Source organism: Phyllostomus hastatus, unplaced genomic scaffold (assembly GCF_019186645.2).
Source record: "Phyllostomus hastatus isolate PE091 unplaced genomic scaffold, TTU_PhHast_1.1 phas_contig_150, whole genome shotgun sequence".
In the NCBI taxonomy this organism is placed as follows: Eukaryota; Metazoa; Chordata; class Mammalia; order Chiroptera; family Phyllostomidae; genus Phyllostomus; species Phyllostomus hastatus.
Genome location: NW_025333611.1, coordinates 5,320,960 through 5,345,755, shown reverse-complemented (window position 1 = coordinate 5,345,755; position 24,796 = coordinate 5,320,960). Strand labels below are relative to the sequence as shown.

At 46.7% G+C, this 24,796-nt stretch overlaps 1 protein-coding gene across 5 annotated transcripts in view; it reads right to left on the bottom strand.

Moving 5' to 3' along the window:
- Positions 1-24,796, bottom strand: part of FBXW11 (F-box and WD repeat domain containing 11) — a 103,300-nt gene that overhangs the window by 51,177 nt on the left and 27,327 nt on the right. For 2 of the 5 annotated variants that reach the window (XM_045823904.1, XM_045823912.1), the window contains exon 2: positions 15,730-15,831. The exons of the other annotated variants lie outside the window; for them this stretch is intronic. In XM_045823904.1, coding sequence (XP_045679860.1) covers positions 15,730-15,831 — 102 coding nt within the window. The remainder of the gene's footprint in view (positions 1-15,729; positions 15,832-24,796) is intronic. 5 annotated transcript variants of the gene reach the window in all.

Sequence of the window (24,796 nt, the reverse complement as noted above, 5' to 3'; positions counted from 1 at the left end):
CATAAAGGAGAAAAATCATAATAGTCTCTGATCAAAAGACAATAAAACTAAAAATAATTCCTATAAAGAATTCAAAGTTTTCGCCCTGGCTGGCGTAGCTCAGTGGATTGAGCGAGGGCTGCGAACCAAAGTGTCGCAGGTTCGATTCCCAGCCAGAGCACATGCCTGGGCTGCAGGCCATAACCCCAGCAACCCCACATTAATGTTTCTCTCTCTCTCTCTCTATCTCCCTCCCTTCCCTCTCCAAAAATAAATAAACAAAATCTTAAAAAAAAAGAATTAAAAGTTTTCCTTCAAAAATCAATGCTATGGAACAATTTATGAAGCTTCTGGCCTGTATGTCCCTTGAAGCTTTGGTGGAATTCCCCTGTGAAACCAAGTTGGTTTGGTGCATTTTTGTGGATTACTTAGTTCTTTGGTAAGTCTCTCTATTCTTTTCTTCATAACTTGTTCTTCACTAAGAGAACACAACATTATGAAAATGACAGTTTGCCCTAATTTATAAGTTTAACACATACCCAACAATCACACAAAAAGCTCCTTATGGAAAAAGACAAGTTGATACTCAAGTTCGCACAGAAAAACAAACTTGTATAGAGTACTCAGAAAAAAACACGGGGGGGGGGGGAGCTACAAGGGGGATTAAGCCCTACAAGAAGAAAAAACACAGTAAGGTAGAGGCTCTAACTAAAAATGAGGTGCTTTTAGGGCATAGAAACACACAATTACTTTAGCGCAGGGGTCATCAGCAAGCTTTTTCTGTCAAGAGTCAGAGGGAAGACATTTTCAGCTCCACAAGCCTCCCAGCCTCCATCACAACCACCCCTTCTCCTGCTGCGGCACTGAGGCAGCCACCGACGACAGTAAATGAATGAGGGTGGACGCGCTCCAGCTCGACGTCATTTGCAAACACAGGGCCGGGCTTGGCCAGGGGACCACAGTTCGCCAAAACTGGTCCAATGGAACAGAAAGGCCAGAAACAGACCCAAGTGCACATGGCAAGGCAGTACGTGACAGAGGTGGCGTTTCAGACCACCGGGGAACTGTTTAATAGGAAGTGCTGGGACAAATGGGTAGCCATTTGGGAAAAGATAAAATTAGATCCATACTTAATACAATATACACAAATAGACTCCAAATTGGTCAGAAATGTAAAGAGTGAAACCCTAAGTACTGGAAAAAGATGTGTGAATTTCTTTAAAACTTGGGTAAAGAGAAATGTTATTTAAGTATGAGTCAAAATTCAGGTACAATTTAAAAAAAAAAGAAAAATGTAGCTAGATAAAATTGTTAAACTTTCACACAGCAATCTTTTTAAAAACACCATGAACGAAGTCAAAAGGTAAGTGAAAAACTAGAAAAAATATTTGCAATACAGCTCACAGATAGAGGACTTGTATGCCTTAAAAAACTCCTTTTAAATTGAAGGAGGTAAACATCACCAAACTCTCAATAGGAAAACGAGGAAAAGACCTGAACACATTAGGTACAAAAATGACCATTAAGTAAACGCTGTTCAGACGTATAATGAAAGACGCAAATTAAAGCTAGACCCCACACGGGCACATCTCCAGAAGCAGGACCACCCCTCCCGTCTGTGAGCCGGGAAGGGGCCCTTTCAGCGGAACACCCGGCGACACCCGCCAGAACTGCCCAAGCGTCATGTGTTTTGATCCGGCATTACCTTTGACCCAGCGACTCCACTTCTAGAAATCTTCCCTGAAGATACGCTATAATTAAATAATATGCAAATACACGTGTACAAGGTTATTCATTAGAACACTGTAATTTAAAAAAAAAAACAAACCCACCCTGAAACCACCTCCACGATCCGACACGAGCTGCTGGCCGAACAAGCGATGGCATCGACACGACAGAGCGCTTCGCAGCCCGAGGCAAGAGCAAGGAAGGCCACTGCGGACTGCGCTGGAGTGATGTCAGGGTTCACTTGTAGGTGGGAAAGCGAAGTGCTAAGGAGCGCACCTGTTCACAGTGCATTCCAAACCCAGGAAGGACAAACCAGAACGAACGAACTGGTTACCAAGTGGAAACCAGAAGGGAAGGTGAGAGAAGAGGAACACGACAGAAAGGATTACTATGCCTTTCTGTGCTGCTTTAATTCTGAAATCTACATTACACGGTTTACACACTCAAAAACAAAATCAATAAGGACTGGGGGAGAGAGATGGAACATGAGCAGAAACGAACACACCTAAGTATGTTTCAAATGAATACCAATCGCACTTAATGGTAGAGGTAAACTAAGCGGAGTGACTCTTGAACTCAGTAGTTACACCCCAGAGCCACAAACAAACATACTTTTCAATTGTAAAGAAACAGTCAGTGTGGTTAGTACATTTACTTTCCAGCGGCACAGGTGAGCAACTCAAAAATCACTTGATACGCATCCTAGAACTGAGCGGGTATACACACTGTGGAAACCAGAAGCGGGTTCTCACCGTTCGAGAAGGGAGCTGTGGGTGTGGAAGGGTCGCCTTACAGAAGGCTGGAATGGAGATATCACTGTGAACTTGGCTGCTATATACCAAAGGAGGGAGTGGTTTTTCCTACAGAGAGACAGACCCGGACCACAAAGCGGCCCGACCGAGAGGGCCCAGACGCAAGGACGCCGCAGGAGCACACGAGGCACGCCCAGCGCCCAGATCCCAGGCCCACCGTCCCTGGAAGGGGGAGGGCCCGCCCGAGGGCCGCGTGACTCCCAGGCCGAGCATGGGGAACCGCGCGATGAGCCCGGAGCACTTCGGTTCCCGCAGAAAGGGAGCGACTAAGGAACGGTGAGGACAGACCCCAAGGACACAGGGGCCAGCGGAAAGGGCACCCACTGGACAAACTGTGCCCATCAAAACAAATGATAAATACAAATTATATCCCACTGAATAAAGTAGGAAACCACAAGTCTATACTGACAGACCAAATGAATAAAGTGACATTTTACTGAAAGGAGAACATTGCCAGCTTCAACAGAGCTCTCCATAAAACCAACCAGCCACCTTAATTACAAAGGGAAAAAGCACAACCTCACAGCTGAGACAGCGGCTAGATACCACGCAACTCAAGGAGTCAGAGGGACCACCACTGGCAATGAGACAAGTCGAAATCCCGCACCAGCAGACAGAATGCAGCGAGAACACAGCGTTGCTTTGGTGACATTTCCATGGAAGATGCGCAACCTAAATCCGATCACAAGGAAGCTCCAACCTGACAGACAGGCCACAGGATAACGGGTCTGCTGTCAGGTGTCTAGCTCACGCGAGTCCAGCGAAGACTGAGCAACTGCCCCCGGCTGAAAGACACTAACGCACTATGGCACGCAAAGGCAACGCGTCACCCCGAACTGGACACCTGCGCTGCAAAGGACGCCACCGGGACTTCCGGCGGGACTGAACGGTCACTGCGGACCGGGTGGCGGACCCATGGAAATGTCATTCACTGACGTGCTCCTCGCATTGCGATGACGGGAAACACCCTCCCGTGTAGACGGCACACAGTCAAACAGTAGCGGAGGCACCCAGCCCGCTTCCCGTTCCAGTCACCTGGGAGCCAAAGGTTCCTTGGTGCTGTGCTCACAGCGAAGCCTGAGACGGCCTCAAGGCAAGTAAGAAGCAGTCTTTCCACGGCTGGTTCGAGCGAGTACCCAACACTTCAAACTGCGGGATCACGTCCCTAAGGAAAAAATGTGCTGGCATCTTTTGTGCGCCTTTTCACCCCCGCTGTCAGAGGACCCGAGTAAACATCTCAAACGGGCACCGACTGCTTTGTCTTCCCCAGGCCACTCACTGCCTGCCGAAAACCAGGGATTCATCCATCCGCCCCTTTCCTGTGAACACTACCAGATCCCTCCCCCCCCGAGCAATGTTGTTTTTGGCAAAGTCTTTTAGTTGTTACTGACTGACTAGGTAGACGACAGTTTCTTCTGCCTGCCATTTCGCTGATCCTTAATTCTTCATTTCCTGTGGGCTTCAAGATGAAGGCTTTGACACTTGACTTTTACTCCAAAGGAAACAACTAGAAAGCACCCTTTAATGTAAGAGATTTTACAAGGACTCCAGTGACATCTCGTTTTCTAAAGGGAGGACAGGGTAGAAAGAAGGTTCCTTGCAACAGGTGAATGAGTCTTTAGATGCGATCCAGCTGCAAAGGTTGGCAGCTGGTTCTCTGTGTTACTGGACCGCGGCAGAGTGCACGGCGCAGGGGTGGTGGTCAGTAAATACGTACAAGACGTACGAGTGATTCTGTGCTTTAAGTCATTCCTAAATAACCTCATTCTACCTGAATGATCTCGATTCTGAGCTCTAGTCGTAGCCCCAGGCAATTCAGCAGGGAGCGCAGGCAGGCACAGGTGCTGCGTGTCTCTGGAGTTCCTTCTCCTGGCCACGCAACCCAGCGGTGTGAGGTCACACGGCAGGCTGCGCCCCCCCTGACCCCACACACACTCACGCCGCTCAGAGGAGACTGCCCCTGGTAAAGGGGCTTGTGGATTCAGAATTACTGCTGAATCACATGTAAAAGGCTTGTCAGACTTTCCCAAAATAACAGAGTTCAATCCCAGTGAGGGAACAACCCCTAGTGAGAGAAGCAAACCCTCTGCAGAATAACTGCCAAGATACACACAGTGCATCTCCTGGAAATGTACCCTAAATAACTCAAAACGGAGGCAGAGTCACACACAAAGACAGCGATTCATTTTTTTAACGATTAAAAACCAAGATTCTAAGTACCCAGAAAAATGACAAATTTTGGGATGGTCAAAAAATACATCATATAGTACTTTCAAATGAGAAATTTTTAAGAATAGAAAAACATTAACCATCCTGAAAAAGTGGACAAAGCATATAAAGTAAAATACAGTCTGTAAAACTGCAGCTGGCCCTTGAATGAAAGCAGGGGCTAGGGGTGCTGTTCCCCAGCACAGTCGAAAATCCGTGTATAACTTTTGACTCCCCCAAAACTTAATTGTCCCTAAGTACCCGCATGGGAACGGCTCCAGGACCCCAGCAAATACCCAGTTTGTCTACATCAAGGCCCATGCAGAAAATGATGTGGACAGATGAAGGCACCCAGTTAGCCCTGTGTATCCGTGACCTCCAAACCATGCAGAGAGAGCAGTGTTTGCTGGAAAAAATCCACATATAAGTGGACCGTCCCGTGAAAACCTGTGTTGTTCAAGGGTCACCGGTGTGTGTGTGTGGGGGGGGGGATAAAAATATATATAAGATATATATAAGATCTTCTCAGCTACGTAAAACATATGCATAGATTAAAAACTAAAAACTATGCCCAAGTATTGAGTGGCAGTCCCTATTGAAAATTATTTCTCATTTTCCTTCCCACTTCTATCCAACATTCTACAATATACCTATGTTGTGTCATCGAAAAGAATATTTTACAAGCAAAACGAAAATACGAGTTAGCCTTCAAAGCAAACTTAATTTTTACCCAAGGTGCTCCTTCAACTCACACGAATACTTGGACTCAAAGACCTCAGAGAACTAAGTCCAAAGGAGTTCTGGCTGCGACAGCAAATGCCACCACTCCCTTTAATCCTCAAAGCTCGGCGTGGTCGGCCGGCGACTCCCTCCTCCCACTCCACTCGATCGCGCTCACTCAGGGCCTTTTCTAGAGAGGGGCGTGTTCACCACGCAGTGAACAACACGACCCTTTTCCTCGTGGAGCCCAGGTTCGGGGAGGGAGGAGGACCGCAGGAGAGCAGACACACACGGGCTACAATTCCGGGCAGTGCGCAGTGCTGGGAAGAAGAAAGTAAGCCGCTGAAGGAACCGAGCGAAAGGAGAAAGCTATTTCAGATCGGGTGGTTAGAGAAGGCCTCTGCAGAGATATGTGATCGTGAAGCTACTGGTATAATAACATAAATAGCAATCCTATTGCGTAATTGTCCTAAGATTTAGAAAACTCTGTTTACAACCTAAAATAATCATCTCCAGGAAAGTGAGCGCTACTTTAAGAGGCAGTGAGGTACACTGAACAGGGACCCACCCGGCTCTGCCTCTGGGAGGCACGGCCGCGGGCCCGCAAGCTCTCCTCCCTCCCTGAATCTGAGTCTGCGTCTGCATCTGCTCACACGCAAACGGACAGGACAGCCGCGAGGTGCTGAGGCTGCCGGGAGGAAAGGAAGGGAGGTGTGGGAGAGAGGTTCGCGGACGCGTCTGGCACAGCCTTGCACGACCCGAGTTCCCCACGCAACGAGCGCTCTGAACGGAAGGGTCCCTCACGGAGGGCCATTCCTGCGAGCAGACGCACCACACCAGGACTCCCAAGTGCAAATCACGTCTGTCTACACGCGTGTTGGACAACAGTGACATGAACGCTACCAGCCTGACAAGGCTGGCACCAGTTTTACCAATGGCACACTCGCCTTACCATTCTTCACTTCACCACGAGCTGCCTTGGACCCTATCCTTGATCCCTAACTCCAAAGTGTGGCTGCTTCTCGGTCAACGACTGTGGCGGCTGATTTCACACGCCGACTCGGCCCTGCTGCGGGGCCAGTGGTTCAGGGAGGCACCAGCCCGGATGCCGCTGGGAGGGTACCTGTGATGAACGTTTACAATCAGCACACGCTGGGTAAAGCCGACCCCCTCCACTGCGTGGGTGGGCCTCATCGGTCAGCTGAAGGCTCCGCCTCAGGCCTACCAGGCAGGAATCCTGAGTCTCCCGCCCCCGAATCCCGAGCTAGCCACTCCCCGGCATCGCCTGAGCCGATTCTCTGAAATACCTGCTTCCCGACCGCCCTGCTGCTGGTTCTGCTCCTCCGGAGAGCTCCGATGCCCCGCCGGCCTTCGGGCTGGTCTCCCTCCTCCGCTCTTCGTTCTGCTGCCCACACGGCTGCAGGAGGCCCTACGGGCACGTCAGGCCCGTCACTTCTCCCCCCCGGTGCTCAACGACCCTCACCTTACGGGACACGACGGCCTCCGACCCTGGAGCGCCCTTTCTCCGGAGCACTGACTACTATCTAACTTACTATGTGTTTTCCTCACTACTCGCTTTATTTCTTTATTTCCCCACGAAAATTAGTTAAACAAAGACTGGTTTTCAATGCATCCTTTGTGCCCTCCTGTTTTCTACATTGGGCATATGTTTCTATTGTAATCATACATTGCTGAGCGAAAATAATGTAAATTAGAATAACCTTCTTGATTGAAGTTTGGTCAAAGTTTAAAAGGCTTAAGAAAGTTCATATCGCCGTGACCAGTGTGGGTCACTTGGCTGGACGTCATCCAGCAAACCCAAAGGTCGCTGGTTTGATTCCTGGTCAGGGCACACGCCTAGGTTGCGGGTTCGGTCCCTGGTTGAGGTGCATGTGAGAGGCAACCAATCCATGTTTCTCTCTCACATCGATGTTTCTTTCCCTCTCTTTCTCCCTCCCTTCCCCCTCTCTAAAAATATAATAAATTTAAAAACAGTTCATATTCCTTTGCCTCAGAATTCTGCCAATGAATATGACCTAATGAATTAATAAGCATACACGAAAATTTAATGACCTAAATAAATGTCTATCAATAAGAGACAGACTAAGTTACATTGTTTGTGTGCCCAAACAATGAGTCCACAGTTATTAAAAAGGAAGGTGTAAGTTTACTACTGCGAACTATATTGGTAAAATCGGTTTCTAGTCCAGCATACAGAGCATGAGCCTATACAAAAACAAACACAAATACATATAACACATACGTAGAAATGTCAAGAAGAAACAGCAGAGAATGAACACTAAAATGAAGTGAGATTATGGCTGAATGGTTAATTTCTGTATTCCTTTACTGTCTAAAATTTCTACAACAAAAAAGTGTTACTCTAATCGACAAAATAATATAAATCCACAGAAATACATGAAACCTACAAGCGACACGACGACCATGGGTAGTGTGGGCTGTACCACATTTTTTGTTGAGAAAGGAAAGAAGACATCTTCCAATGCGGTGGGAACCCCATGTACCACCCACTTCCCTACCCTCAGGTCACACCGCCGAGCCTCGTCCATCACACGGACTGTTCTGGAAACCGTACGCTGAAACTGTTAGTAAAGCCAGTCTTTAGTCCTCCCTTCCCCACGGCCGAGGCTCTCCTCCCTGGGAATGCGTGCGATTTCCCGAGCGTCGGCACCGTGCGCGGGGCACGGCGCCGCCGTCGGACCTTTCCACAAGGTCCGGGTTTACCTGCTGATCACTGAGCCTCCCCGTTTTCAGAAACTATGACACGGGAACGTTAAAAACTTCTTCAATTTATAATGAGAACAAAAATCACCCTTTTAGAAAAATGTTAAAATGAATCTTTGGCACTAACCTTCCAAAGCCCACGGTCATGAACAAGACACTCTGAAACCAGCGTTACAGGCAAGACAGCACCGCGCGGAGACCACAGGCCCCCGGCGGCCGGTGACCGACAGCGACCCTCAGGAAAGCGAGAACAGCCAACGCTCGAATGACCCTCTCTGCGTGTGGGCGTCACTGGACACAGGGGGGTGACACATGCATGTGTGACCACAAATCAATGGGATCCCCAAGAAACTGGATCACAAACTGTAAGAACTAAACGTAAAAAATAAAGCCATAAACCACTAGAGGAGTGGCAAAGGAAAGTAGTAAGTATGTCTACATAAAAGGTAAAATTTCTTTCAAAACTTTCTTCAAGGCAAAAAGCCTTATACACCAAACCGAACTGCAAATGTCAAACTGGGAGAAATATCTGCAACAAGAGTTCCCACAAATCACAGTCCTGAAACAGAAATAAAGCCATCAATAAAAAAAAAAAGGAATAAAGGAATGAAGAGATGACTCATAAAACATGAAACAAAAGTGGCCAATAAGTAACTATGCATGTATATTCCATGTGACTAGCAGGCAAATAAATTTATATCATGACATTATATAATTTTTACATTTTCATCCATCAAAATGGCAAAGAAATACAAAATATCCAATGCTATCTAGGGCATATGAAAGGGACTCTCATCCACTGCTGTTAGGAGTATAATTTGATCCAGGCTCTCAAAGGTACAATTTAGCAACCTTAAGTTGGTTTTTCGTTCAATTTAAATCATCACCTGAGGATATGTTTATTGATTTGAGAGAGAGGAAGGTGTGTGTGTGTGGGGAGAGAGAGACAGAGAGAGGTGGGGAGGGAGGCAGGGAGAGAGAGAGAAAGAAATATTAGTCAGCTGCCTCCCATCCGTATGTGTCCCAACTAGGGATCGAACCAGCAACCTAGGTATGTGCCCTGACTGGGGACTGAACCTGCAACCTGGTGGTGTTCGGGAGGACATATTCCAACCAAATGGGCCACCCAGCCAGGGACCTTAGGTGTTTTAATTATGCATAAACTTTTACCTAAGGAAACACTCACAGAAGTACACAAAGACCTAGGTACAATAATGTTCTACTCAACATGACCTAACATGTTTCAAAGATTGAAAGCAGTTTTCATATAGAAGGGAGGGTTTCTTAAAATCAGTAATATAACTATTAAATGAAACATTATGCAGTGATTTAAAATGATGGCAGAAAGTCTTAAGTCATGTTACTACGTTACTTTTTGTTGGTTTAGTTTTGAACAAGTTTTAAGTTGTTTTTAACATTTTAAAAGTAAAATTTAACATTTCTTTCAGTGCACCCCAAGCTACATACAGCAAGGCCCAGACTAAAGCGGCCTGCCCCGTAATTGGTATTAATCGCTGAGCTACATACACTTAAGATTTCTGCACTCTTCTTTACATACGTTGTAGTTCGAAAAAGAGTAAGAGAGCGACTCCTCTCCCTCACCCCTCCCGACCTACAAATGACCACAGACCCCCAGTGAAGGAGACAGACTCTGTGAGTCTGCGGGCCCGTGTGCAGCACGGCATTAAGTAAATAAGGGAAGCAAAGGGCGCTGCGGAGTGGTTTCTCCGGGGTGAGCCCCAAGGGGGGTCTCTACAACCATGGAGTCGCACACCCTCCCGTGAACAAAGGAACCTGACGAGCGATGGCGGACCACACACTGTCTGCATCTGCCGAGGGTGGGAGAGAGGGCTGACCTTGTCTGTACAGGGGTAACTGACTTAACCTGAGGCCTGAAGCTCCTTGAATAGGGAACTGGCTATACTTTTTTTTAAATGACAAAGTCGTATGGTAGAATACTGTTAAATAACTATAAAATAGTAGGGTTTTAAATGCTGATACTGAAAAATGATCAATGTGTATTATTAATTGAAGAAGTTACTGATTAAAAATAATATACATTATTTTTAACATACATACGGTATGGTTCTGTCAGTAGTTTTTAAAGCCTTTGTCTAAAATAGTGGAAAACCATTCGGAAAGACCTGGGGTCGAAGGAACCTATGTGTCTTTTGTAACTTTCAGTACTGACTGTATGATTTTTAATTCTTTGAACCTTGTTTAAAATTTTTACATGCTGACACAAACTCCTTTTTGATTTAAGCCATCTTACATTTGCTTTAAAATGCACCCCCCTCCGAAAAAAAAGTTGGAGCAGAAAGCTGAACTAAGAATAAGAACAGCATAATTTCAAAAACTGCTCAAGGTTGACTTGAACATTTTTCTCTTTAATCTTGTGTGTGTATGAAAATGTCAATGAGAGGAAGAGTTTTATGTAGAAGATGCTAAGAGCCCTCCTACATGACACAGACCAGCGCAGAGCTAGTCCGAAGAGGCGGCGGTGGGGGGCAGTGCGCTCAGCCCTCTGGGGACGCCGAGGTCCCACTCAGAGACTCCCCGGGGCCTTTAAACCACCACCATTATAAAAATCACCGTCACCATCACAGCAGAGAGAACCTGCACAGTCTGAAGGACGCTTCCCTGCCAAACAGGTAGAAAGAACACAGGCCAACTGTCTCTCTGGGTGGTGACCAGTGGGCAGATTACCAATGGATTTTTTTTTTCCGTAACTGTATTTTGTAAAGTTTCTTAAAGAGAGAAAATAGGTACTTTTTAATAATCACAAAATATTGCAGACTCCACCATTAAACAGCCCGAAAGGTTACTCCCAGCCTTCCCACAATCAGACCCCGAGTGCAACAGGGTCATCAGCAAGAATGGCAAAGCCCCAACGGTCAGCAGAGAGAGACACGGGGCAGCCAGTCCGACCTAAAGTGGATGGCCCCGAGGGAAAAGAGAAGGATCACCTGACAGGAGGGGCCACATCATACGCACAGTCTTAATTTCCTTTTTTTTTAAAGCACTGACTTTATTTGATTTATTGATTTTAGAGAGAGGAAGGGGAGGAAGGGGGAAGAGAGAAAGATCAACTTGTTCCACTTACTTGTTTTGCATTCATTGGTTGCTTCTTATATGTGCCCTGACTAAGGATTGAACCTGCAACCTTGGTGTATCGGGATGACACCCTAACCAACAGAATTATCTGGCCAGGGCCATGGTCTTCATTTTCTTAGCCTCACCCTGCCCTGAAATCTAAGGGATCTAAGACTGAAATTTCCTCTTCTTGAACAGGGTAGGAGCAAGCAACGGAAGAAATGGATTTTTGTCCCCAAGAGCAGGCAGCCGGTAAGAGAGGTTGCTGCTGTCTCCCTCTACTTCACAAAACCCTGCAGGGCACCTCCGTTTTCGAGCATGAGGAGACCGAGGCTCAGGAGAGGAACTTGCCTAGTGTCAGAGCTATGAAGTAGCAGCAACAAGACGAGAACTGAAACTGGCCTGCTCCAGAGCCAGGATCCTTTCCACCCAGCTAGCTCCCTCCTCTAAAAAGCACCCTCTTATGTAAGGAGCCATGACACGTTCTGACTGCGCTGTTCTCAAACCACGGCGGCTCGCTGTACATATTGAAAGCAAGAAAAGAAACAAGAAAAGCAGCTGCCAAGAAGTTACGCTGCTGTCCACTCTGTCTCCCCTGGAGCAAGGAAGGAGGCAGTGAAACTCGATTCACATGACCCACACTGTCCTTCCAAGTAATCAGTCCTGCCCTTGAAACCACGATCACCACCCTTCCCAGTGGGGAGCTGGCCCACGGCCTTCCCTGGAGAAGCTGCCGGCCCACTCGCATCGGATCTCTGCATTCAGGAACACTAGCTTTGAGCTTTTCACACTAAAAATAAGGAGGAGTTCGTTTCCACCTAAAAACGGCAGTTGCCAAGGTGATGCCACTACCGCACGGTGACTAAAACACTGGCTTTGCAGTTACCTCGACTCATTCCTCAGCTCTGCCCCTTGAAACAAATGTGGGAGCTTAGGCAAGTCAAGTCGACTTCACGTACAAAACAGGCACGACAGACAACTTCTCCATAGAGGGTTAATGAGAGAGCCTCGTGCCTGAAGCCTGACACACAGGAGGTGGAAAATAAACGATCGATACTATTATTAACAGCGGCGACACTCTCGTGCCGTAGCAGTCCTGGAGTCTCGGAGTCGTGGTGAACACCTGGTCTGAAGGCCTGACGGGCTGATGTTCCCAATCAGCGGGCTGACTCCGGATACCTGAGCCAGCTGAAATACCGATCCAGTTCAGCTCGGTCCACACACATCTGCACATGCCAGTTCAACTGTTCCAAAAAATGTTGAGGGTTTGCACCTAGTTTAAACTGGTTCGCATTTTTTAAAGTGTACACTTAGGTTTTGGCTAATGCCAGAGTTTTATTACACACACACACACATACACACACCCCTGGACTTTGTGGTTCAGCCTGGATTTTTTGCTCACAGGTCTGCTTGTGACAACAAGCTCCTTGAGAGCCAGTACCGAGTCTGTGCTGTTCCTTTTTATATGATCGGCACCAGCACAGGCCCTGGCACATGCCAGCTGCTCGGCAGACAGCCAAGGAATTCAATCTGCACAAGAGCCACTGCGGAATCCCACCAGCTTCAAGATCCAGAAGGCTCATTTCGGCAAAGGGAACGCAATTCCCCGCCCTCTCTCCCACAGGTATTTGGCAGGTAGTTCTTTTTTTTTTTATTTTGAAATAAATAATGACTAAACAAGCTGTAGACCAGACTGTCAACAGTAAAGATTTCACAAACAAAATAAAGACGGGAAAAGTCTAGAAATGGCAAAATTCCAGGGTGGAATTTTGGAATCGGGCAAATCCAGGGTTCAAACGCCAGCCCCACCACTGCACAACTGAGTAAATATGACCTGGGGTCCAATCACACACACTGTCCGAGACTCACCCTCCACGTCTGGAAAGTGGGGATAATAACACCCACCAAACACGGTCATCACAGAGCTGACGTGTGCGAAGCACCAAGTACAGCTGGTGGTGAGCGGTTTGTCTGTTTGGGTTTTTTAACAGCTTCATTGAGGTCAATGACTTTCATTTTTAAAGGCGTCTCCATTCTCACCAACAACAGAAACTAGAGGGACGGCATTAGGCCCAAAGTTATCTACATCTTTACTCCTGCTTTTCAGAAAGTACATTAACTCAGCCATATAAATAGGCTCACTGGCTAAAGTTGCAGCTGTCTCGGGGGATCCAGTGTGATCAGTTTAAGGGGGACCCCTTCAGGCAACTCAGGAGCCCAGGTGAGGTCAAGCGGGCCCCTCGGCAGGCTGTTCCCTCTCACTGGGGCCGCTGAGAGGCTCACGCAATGTCAAGCAACAGGAGTCTGTGTGGTACCCGAAGACACAGCACACAGGCAACCGGCCTGCTCTGAAGGCTCGGACCCAAGCGAGTCACTGCAGGTCAGCCCAGGTTAGAGGCAGGAGATGGAAAGGAGCAACACAGGTGTTAAAACACTCTGCAAAACCAGTGAGAGGAGAGAAAGGAAGTCTCCTGGGTTCGTTCATACATGTTGACTTTCCATTCACAAGTGGAACAAAACAGAGCAATGATTTTCTCGTTTCAATCAGCTTGGTACATATTTCATTTCATACAGTAAAGAGGGAATAAAAAGCTAAGCAAACAAAATTCCCTACACACCTCGAAAGACAATATTTGCTCCGTTCACATTGCAATATTTCACCTTATTTCAATCCAATCAAGGCAAAGTTTCCATTTTCTTCTCTTAAATGATTTTCTCTGGGAGAGATGAGTCAAAGACAAATTTTTAACACATTTGGGTTTCCACTTTCAACAAGGTAGGAACCCATGCTTCCTCCCACTCACCCAACCTTGTGAATTCTCCACACCGTTCAAAAATATATTGAGTGATGCCCTCCATCGGCCAATTACTTTAAGTGGGTGCAGTAAAAAGAACCTGCACTTCCAGGGCTCATGAACTACTAGTACAATTCTCCCCTACTTAAATTTCTAGGGGGAAAGGGGGAGGAACTGGGTCAGCCCACTAAAAAAGCAACTATAACATCCAAGTAATAAGCATTTCCAGAAAAATAGAGACAAAGATGTACGCTATGACTATAACGCAAATATCCATTATTTAGCACCAAGGAGAGCACATGCAATAATGCCAGCCACTTCAAGAACATTTCTGTTAAAGTTACACCGCATGCAGAGAAGCTGCTCTCCCAGAGACCAATATACGCTGCCCTGGGGCCTCCCTGAAACACCTCCTCCCTGGGCCCGGGGATCCGGCACCCACCTTTTTACATGACTCTAAGACAACTGGACCCTTTACTGAATTCTCTAATTATGCTGGTGACATCACAGTATGATAGTCTAAAGAAAGCAATTTGAATCAATAATCACAGCAATGCTAATCAGAATGTTTGCCAACAAGTAAATAAAGTACACAATCCCAATATGAAAGAAGTTTTCCTCCTTCCTGGCTCCCCAGCTCCGTTTAAAGACCGGAACACGAACAGAAAGATAACCTTGAAAACAGTCCAGTCACCCCTGACGTCAGCAATATCATCCCTCCAACTCACTTCCTGGTTTTCCCTGTGTTCCCCTAAAACGGGCGGCCCCGACAGAATGCCAGGGATCCAATAATGCTTTTTAAAGATATATCAAACTGTCTGGAATATGCAGCCATGAAAACTGAGTATTGCCACCGAAACCGTACTTAATCAAATGCATGCTTTCTCTAAACACGGCTTCCCCAGCAAAGCCACAACGCTTTCTGCCTTGGCACTCCGAGAATCTGCCCCGACCATGGAGATCGGTCCAGCTGTACTCCTGTTAACAGTTTCTTGCTTTCCCCCACCCCCAGAGCAACCCCTCCCCGCTCCCCCCCACCCCCGAAACGTTTTACTTTTATCTGTGGAATTCTCTGCCGGCCTCGGCCTGGAAAGCTGGGTGGGCCCCGAGGACAGGTGTGAGCTCTGGCCTTTGGGACTGACAGTTGTTGGCAGCGTGAAGCTGTGATCTTTGTAAACTTCAATTTGAAGCTTTCTACCATTAGCGATTCTCTCCCCCGCTCCTTTTTTGAAGGAGGGAGAGAAAGCAAGCCAAAAGGATGAGTTTCAAAATAGGAAAACAACCACTTTAATTATAAAACCCTCCCAACTCAACAAAGAACTGTTAAAAGTAGCCAAATGGAAAATGTCAGGGGTTTTTGGGCACATGCACAACTCTTAAACATGAGAATCACAGCTTCAAGGGGAGGGGGGGATTAACAGCAGGAGCAGAAAGAGGAGCAGAACAGGGCCCAGCCGGAGACCCATTTGCTCAGAAGGGCCCTCTTGGTCCTAACGCCTCCATGTGGGGCACCCAGGCTGGAGGAAAGCAGAGGGTTACACAGAACATTTAGCAGACTTAACATTGGATTAAACACACTACTGCAAGTTTCAACAAATGTTCATGGCATACGTAAAAAACACATTTACAACAAGAAAGAAGAGAGGCACCTGGAGACATCTGACACTGGGCATGCTCTGCAGGCAACTCAGTGCGCACATGCTCTCTACCAGGTTGGCGCAGCCTAGCCACAAAGACCTTGGCACAGAACACTGCAGGATGACAAAAAGGAAGGAAGAGAAGAAGCAGTTAGAGGCCGCAACAAATCACTCCTTCACACAGGCAACTTGAATGTTAGTGGGGCAGGGGGAGTACCCTGGGCGGTCTGGAGGTCGGGGACGGTGGTCGCAGGCGCCTTACTGAAACCTTGGGGGAGGGCCCACTCTCTGTCCTAGTCAAAGGTTCCTGCTGCCAACCACTAATCCTCTGGATACACGAACAGTATCAAGAGGGAGAGAAAGAATGATTAAATGACAACCCACTAAAGGCAGCTGTGCAAAACAAGATTAGCGGTGAGACTGTGACTACAGCTTCATGAAGTGAGTCTCTGGTCCAGGTCACACAATTATTATTGCCGTCCGTGCATCGCCTACTATGTGCCAGGCACGTTGAGTGTGTCCCCTGAACCCCACGCCAGTGTCAGGAAGCCGAGGCTCAGAGGGTAGGTCATTCACAAGGACACGCAGCAGACGGAGAGCGAGAACTTCAAACCTCGGTCTGTCTGCTATTAAAACCCACATTCAGTCCACAAGACTGACGCCTTTTTTGTAAAACCTTTGATCATCTGAATTGGTGTCATGTGGTTACAGTTTTGCACTTCCCTAAATAAAGTCACAGGAAACCTAGAGACAGAAAGCAAAAGGAACAAGAAAGACGAGTGATAGGTTGATAGATACAAGTAATAAAAAAAAAGCTGATTAAAAACATCTTGGTTTTCAGGATCACCCACATCGTTGCTTTCCCAGGACACACTTAGGAATACACGATCTGCATCTTGGACTCTGGTTACAAAGTTCACTGGGCATGAGCAAAGACTAAAAGCTTATTTCGTTTACCTATTCCCATTCTCTTTCAAAACTTGCTGGTTTTCAGGGACTTAAAAGAGAGAAAGGTAAAATATAAAAATAAACACACATTATGGCTAGTATTTTTCAATCATTAATTATCCATGGTATTATTCACGAGTACTTTGTCCCATGTAAGGTCAATTGACTGACTATGGCAAAATCAATAACCATGCAAAAAAATGTAAAGGTGGATGTTTGGGTTGAACCAAAATATTCCAGAAGTCTTCGCCCCAACCTCACAAACTTGTTTATCCTTGTTGTAATTGGCATGGTCAAGCACCCTCATTTTCTTGGGACGGTACAGGTTTACACCTATTGTCCCAGCGTCACCTTCACTCCCAGCCTGTTCTGTTTTGGTGGAGCAATTCCGCGGTCACTCCAGCTGTGATGGACACAAGGCTGCTGTCCTTGAACTCAGACAGACCTGGCCTCCCACCCAGCATCTGCCCCTCCCTAGCCACATCTCACCTAGAGTGTGACTAGAATACTGAGATTACTTCAGAAAACAACACAAAACCAGAGGAATCAAATGGAATAAGAGAAAAAAAAAAGCCTAAGCAGTTTTTTTTGGGGGGTAGGGGGTTCTTGGGGTTTTTTTGTTTGTTTGTTTGGCAACAATGAAAAGCCCACACATTTCCAGTGAGTACCTTTCTCCCACAGCGTACCGTGGCCACTATGAGCGGACACTCCAGGCACATGTGTTCCGCCACCCCAACACTTTCAGAGCGCGCCACAGGAAATGCTGAATAAATGTTTGCATAGCGAAAATAGCTGCCATTTCTCAAGCTCCTGCCCTGTGCTGGACAGCTGACAGAGCAAACCCTCCCACAGCCCTCGCTGAGACAGGTACTCCTCCATCCCTCAGAGGAGGAATCTGTGGGCATCAGGAGAGGAGAGTCTGGTCTGTTCAAAGAGCAGCCTGTCCACGGTGCGAGAGAGCACGAGCGACTGCCGGCAGAACCGGGACTGGAGGTTAATCCTGTCTGGCTCCGAGCAAACTTGTTTTCTCCCCTCTACCACGGACTCTCTCTGCCCAGAGATACTGAAAGAACACTTATATCAGCATGTATCAGAAGTGGACGGGCAGAGAAAGGGCCCAGACACATCACGTAGATAAACGCAGATTACACCAATCACGTGACTTCAACAACCCCCCCCCAGCACCCTCGCAGTTCAGTTTAAATTTCTCTTTTGGATCTTCGCAGTTCTCCAAATCACAGAATCATCTGGATCTGAGAACAGCTGAAGGGTCACTGGTGTGTTCATCAACTAATTCCAAATTGACACCCGAGTTCATGGGCAAACCGATTTCCATTTGCTCAGTAAAAACAAGCAGGTCCCCCTGCACGGTTTCACACGCATCTGCCTCCATGAAGGCATGACGCTGTAACCCTGGCTAAATTCTGCTGATACCCGGGATCTGACACTTAAAAATAAAGTTAAAAAATACAAATCTTTACATTCAAAAAAAGCAAAGAATCATAGACTATAAAAACTGGAAGACTACTCAGTCCAAGCTTCCACCCTGATTTTAGAAGCGAGGATGATAAAGTCCAAAGAAAAATAACAATCTCCGCAAGGTTCCCTAACCATCTAATGATCTGATCAATACTCACCGAATTTTGGAAAGCAAATAAAATAAAGAAAATTTTGAGAACTTAAGGAAGTTCTAAGGACTTAATTTCAAAATATGCACCGTCATGAGCAAAAACGTTCAGTACTTAGCTGAAGGAAGACAGGAGAGACCCGCGGTGCGCCTGGGCCGCAGACCCCCCCCCGCAGGGCCACGCGGACCGGACGCGGCTGAACACCCAGCTCCGCGCTGCCTTGTTTTCACGCCAACTCCAGACAGTGCGCGTCTGGCTCTCTCTCCTATCCTGCCGATCTCTGCTTGCCTGCTCCTTCTTCCCTTAGGTGGTAAATAAAAATGTTTTCCGAAAATGTATCTATATTAACCATTTTTAAACGCTCGGCATTGAACGTCTATATTCAGGAGAAAAGTTCAAAGGGCCTTTTGAGGGCCCAATTTCCGAGGATCTGTCACTGTGCCATCATGGAAAATGCTGAGGGGCAGAGAGAGTGGCGCCAGTGTTTACAAAGGTGCCGGCGCTGTCCTACTTTCGCACGCCAGCACCTGGGAGCGGAGTGGCCGACCACAGCGCTCAAAAATAGGCTTTTCAGCAGAGAATGCCACTGAGGAAAGGCGCCCGTCTTTTAATAAGCGAGGCTATGTTGGTAGTCTAAACAAGGTTTCTCTTAGGTCTAACAGACCAGGAGAAAGTAGGTTTCATGTGAACATAACAGGTACAAATAAAAGCTCCCCATTTATCACCGAAGCGCATTAACATGCAACTAGGACCACAGCAGTGATAATTCTTGAAGCTTCCAGTTTTAAATTCAGGGAGCTAGCTGGAAACCCATGTTGACTACTGCAGAATAACTGTTATCCATAATGCTTTAACTGGGTAATGTAAAGGTTTTTCATACGGGCTATATTCACAATGTACACTATCGCGTCTCTCTTTCTTTCGAAGCTAACTTCTAAGTAGTCTGCACTTAAACTTCAAGAACACTATCTCATTGTTCAGTATGTCTGAAGAACTTCCCCTGACACCTTGGGTATTTACCAATTTCAACAAATACTTCTTGACCTACTTATTAAGCTAAGAATACAAGCTAAGCCTCTTTCCTTTCGAGACTTCAGCCTCGGGCTCCAGAGGCGCCCAGGGAGATCACGGCGGAGATGCCGCAGGAGGCCTTCCACGAGCGGAAAACCCCCAAGGGCTGCTAGCTACTCGCAGTGACCGCGGTCCTCGCTTGGGACTGCTCACGGAGCGCGGGAAGTGATTCATTCACGCAGGTTTGCCTAATAGCAAACACCCAATGAGACTGATTATATTTGCAGGTTCTACAGCCGAAGAGTACAACATTAGTTAAGGAAACTAGCGGCTTATTAATTTTGTCATACCCACTGTATAACCAAAGTTCAAGATCAGGGCCCCCGTGCTGAGAAACACTGGGAGTCAGTACAGACAAGAATAACAGCGTTTGGCATTTTTCAAAAGCAGAAAATTATTAAAAGAGGTAGGACAGGAATACCCTAGGCTCCCTTCACGTCGCCATGGGAACCACAAATCAAAAGGCAAAACTGGTTGCAGGCGACTTGTCTTCTGATTGGCTGGCTTGAAGAAGAACTCACAAAAGCTAACTTTGGTCTGTTTCTAGATGGGATTGTTCTGAATATTCTGCCCTGATTCCTTCTCAAAGAGGCAATTCTTTTAAACGTTACCCAAAGAGGTATTTTATATAGACTGTCTCTATCACTCTGATTTAGAAATATGTCTTATTATAGGTTTTCTTTCCCTAAATCCCATTTTTTAATTTAAACCACTTCCCACAGAATCCATCAGCACCAGCCTCGTCTAACTCCTGTCATCAATGCCTGAGACAACCAAATGGAATGGCTTAAATGCTATTCCTTCAACAAAAAATTTACCTGGACCTCTATCTGTCTGCAGGCAGAAAAGTAAGACAGTCTTCCCCATTCTCTGTCTTGTCTAGCTCATGGGAGGGAATCTCGAGAATGTGCAGTATAAACACACACACACATGCAGGCATGCACACACACAGACTTAACCACCCAAAGGAGGAGGGTGCCTGAACTAAGCCATAGAGGATGAGCAGGAGGCAACCAGGGGAAAAGGCGAGCGAGACATTCCAGGCAGAACACATAGCATCAGCAAAGCCAAAGAGCTAAGAAATGGTGCAACCTAGTCAAGGCTGCACACAGAATTTAGCATCGCTAAGGCATTTAAAGGGGAGATTTTATTAACGTGTACAAGACTTTCCCCTGCAATTCAGCAGACGTGCTGTTTCAACACTATCCATCACAGGGAAGGAGGGGTCCTGCACACCCTGGCAAGGGCGGAGGCGCGGCTCTTTGGCTAAGACGCAGGGAGGAGAGCTTACTATCGAGCCCAAACCCTGCCAAGTCAAGCCAGCACCGAAGAAAGATGCCGTGTTTCCTTGGACACGTGGGGAACACCCGCCACAGGCCAGGCAGAGGGAAAAGAAGTCTGCTCAACAGTAACCCAACAATACAGCGAGGGAGTAAGTGGTACAAAACCATGTATTTTTAGAGATATTGTGAAATACGGTGTTTTGAACCTTTTAATTCCTTCAAGGGAGACCAAAACCTCGAGCATTCAAACACCGCTGGAGGCAGAGTGGGAGAAGCCAGTCTCTCAGGGAAACCACACAGCAGTCTCCCTCTCTCCCTCTCTCTCCCTCTCTCTCTCTCTCTCCCTCTCTCTCCCTCTCTCTCTCTCTCCCTGTCTCTCTCTCTCTCTCTCTCTCTCTCTTTCTCTCTCTCTCTCTCTCTGTCTGTCTGTCTGTCTGTCTCTCTCTCTCTCTCTCTCTCTCATTTGTGTCCGACGGCCAAGGCGGGCTTCTTTCAGCCTGGCCCCAAGGGCAGATGGGAGTGCCCGCACTTACCTTTGGAAGTGCACGTCTAAAGGCCATTAGTATCCTCAGCCTAGGTTCTTTTTTCCAGTAACACCTCTACCGTGCCTACTGATCAGATACAAAACAAAGATGCTGTGCTAGTGAAATGGGGGCGACCACACACAGAGGGGGTGGCACAAAGGATCCACCTGACAGTCACCACTGGGCGCTAACTCCCTCTCCAGGGGACTCGGTCTGGGAGGGGGGATTTGGTCCTGAGGAATCGCACAGGAGGCGGGCTCCAGGCAATGTCAGAACCCCAGCTCTCCAAACTGAGGTGTGAAGGCTACAGAACATCCACTCGGCTTTTGTTGGGGGCCGTCCTCACCGCAAAGCGAACGAAGCAAGAGTTCAAGTTCATCCACATCAGGGACTACCCCGTTGTGTCTGAATTCTCAGACTTGCTTTTCAAGACGCAGCAGTAGCTGTGCCTAAAATAGGGTCACAGAGCTTTAAAAAGATTCAGAACGTGGACTTCTGCTCTTTAAATGATAGATGGCAACCTATAATAAATAGCTAACTTTCACCAAAATAACTGTTTTGCTTTAAAAACTAATCAGGTTGTAGAATAAAAGTTAATTCACAATTTAAAAGCATTTTCCAAGGCCCATTAAAGAACTGAATAGTGGCCCTTGGTTTTAACATAGAAATGACTTTCTCTTTCTTGCCGTGGTATTTTATTGTAACAGCATTTGACAGTGACCGTGTGACATGTAGCTGAGTGAGGTAATATACTTTAATTCTCAGCAACTGTATTGTAGAATGACATAATTAGAGACAATACACATAGGGTATTTTCTTCTGGCTAGAATTTATGTTATAGGAAGAAAGGATATGGCGAGCAGGAAGCAATGGAAGGAGACAGAAAAAAAAAAAGACTAAGAATGAAGAAAAAACTGAAGTTTGCTATCTGCCAAGTTTTAAGGATTCAAACACAGCCAAATCAGAACTCAAAGGCAGAGCCCAAACTTTCCTTAAACTCTACTATTTAAAACAAAACAAAACTTTCAATGCCCAGACAATTATCTCATCATGAATGATTGTCTAAGATAATATACCAGAACCCAAATGTTAACACATGAAATCTTTGCAGAGACTTATCTTTTTGGTAGAAGATGAAGGGTAATTTTTCTTTTTAAATTTTTACTCATCTATACTATCTGATTCTTCTCAAATGAGCATCTGGTACTTATGGAGATATTTTAATACTACCTTGTGTAATTTTACATGATGCTTAATTTTTTTTAATTATATAACTAACTATATAAGTTGTTTAAGTCATAAATAGTAACTTAACAACTTAAATAAAAGCAAATTCTTTTCCCAAGAACTGAGTCCATCTTAAACACTTACAATTTAAATGTGTTAAAACGCTGGATACTAGCAAAATATTTTACCTAGGTAACCCTCAGAAACAGCAGGAAAGATCAAAGTAACAACGGTCTGTTCCTGAGTAATTCCAAAAGGGCAGAAACAAAATCCTTGTCCGTTTCATGACTACCACCCAGGAATCAAAAATGTCACCAGGTTAGAAGCTGGAGAGGGGAAGAATTCAGACGTATCGGGGGAGAAGCAGAATCCCTATTCTAAGAAACGTGGCCGAGAACAGAATGTAACAAAATAATCTATTTCTAGCACAGAGACAAAGATGCTCTGTTGCACTAGGACCAGTCTGAGGGTCAGCTGCCAAGAAGGAGCAGCTTCTCCCAGCAAACTGCCGATCAGATGGGTCCAGACCCAATTCCAGTGGGATTTATCCAAGACCCACAAATCCTGGGACTGGAGAGAATTAAACAAGAGTTCAATTAAGCACATCTGAGGCTTTGTCCGTTAACATCTGTGGCCCAATTAGAGATGCAGTTCAGGACCACAGGGCACCTCTTCACTCTAAGTGTAACCTCGGTTTCAGTGAAAATGATAAACGCAAATGCAAGTTTACGAAAAAGGAGGGGGTAGAAACCGATCTTTCCCAAGTGCCTCCTAGGTGCCAGACACTGTCCAGCTACGGTGACCTCATCGAGTGTCCCACCACCTCGGCCAGACAGCCACCGCAGTTTACGAAGGAGGCGACTGCGGCCCAGGGATGTCATTAAGGTGCCAGGGGTCAAAGGTGGCAGATTTGCAATTCTACGGGATTCCAAATCCCTCCACTCTTCCCTGCACCGTACTGCCTGTCGTTTCCTTTGCTGGACACTGAACTCCCCAAGGCAGCAACAATTTCCTCTGATTTACTTTCAAATTTCATCTCCTCGTCACTCATCCACACCGCCAGCCGAAGTGGGACTGGGGCGAGCTCCTGCGTGCACCTTCCGCATGCAGACGCAAGACGTGAAAAACGTGCACTTCACCTGACTCAGCAGTGTCATGTAGAAAATCATGCTAAGGGAAAAACAGATACAGCCAAAAACATAGTCAAGAAGATGTTTATCTCATCACTGTCGTAGGAGCAATAGGGACTGGTAAAATAAATTATCCAGCAGACAGAATACAATGTGTCCACCACATAAAAATCATGGCTGAGTATATTTATTAATCCAGAGGAAGTCAACAGTGTATAAAAAGAGAGTTACGATACCCCAGGAAAGTTCCAGAAACATTAAGTAAATAAAGGCTACAAATCAAGACATATTACAGTCCCATTTGTATTTAATTTTTAAAAAATGCACACGAGCCCTGACTGCTGTGGCCCAGTGCGTTGAGCACCAGCCTGACTACCAAAGGGTCACTGGTTTGATCCCCAGTCAGGGCACGTGCCTGGGCTGCGGGCCAGGTTCCCAGTGAGGGGTGCTTGAGAGGCAACCACACACTGATGTTTCTCTCCCTTTCTTTCTCCCTCCCTTCCCCTTCATCTAAAACTAAATAAACAAAACATTTTTAAAAATACACAGGAAATATCCGGAATTAAATACAATTGACTTTTATTGATTCATTTGTCCACTGTATTTTTTTTCAGATGCAGCCAGTACAAAATTGAGAATACAGCACCCAGGTTTCTGAACCCTCCCTCCCTGGGGCCACCTCGGAAGCGAGTGGCCAGTACTTCCATGCTGTTGCTGGGGGATCTGGTCACAGCACCTTGCCCCTTGGTTCGAAGCCATTTTCCTTCAATGTTGTATAAAGTTTGGTTGCACCCTGAAGTGACAAAGATACTACCCCAAACTCATTTCACTGCCTGTGGCTTCTAGATCGCTAACTGAGGGCACCTAGCCAGAAAGCTCTTAAGTAATGGTGTTATGTCTTGGGGGACTGCAACTTCTAAATATCTGACAATCCCCACTCCATACTGCACTGCACCTGAGAGGGCTTCCAGGGGGCAACTAAAAATGCTTCTTGTTTTCCAGATGCCGTCTGAGAACTAGGACACGCCTGCTCTCACCACCCATCCAGGGCCCCTGGCCCCTGGGTTGGTCCTGCTTCCCCGTCCGCACCATCCCAGCCCAGGTGCTGGCCGCACCCCTTCCCAGCCCTCTGACCCAGTCTCACGAGCCAAAGGAACGTAATCGGAGAAATTCTGGAGGCGTCTGCACGTGCTCTGACCGCCCTGTGATGCACCGAGCCAAAGCCGCACCCCACTTTCATTAGGAGAGCACCAAGTTTACCAGGTTTT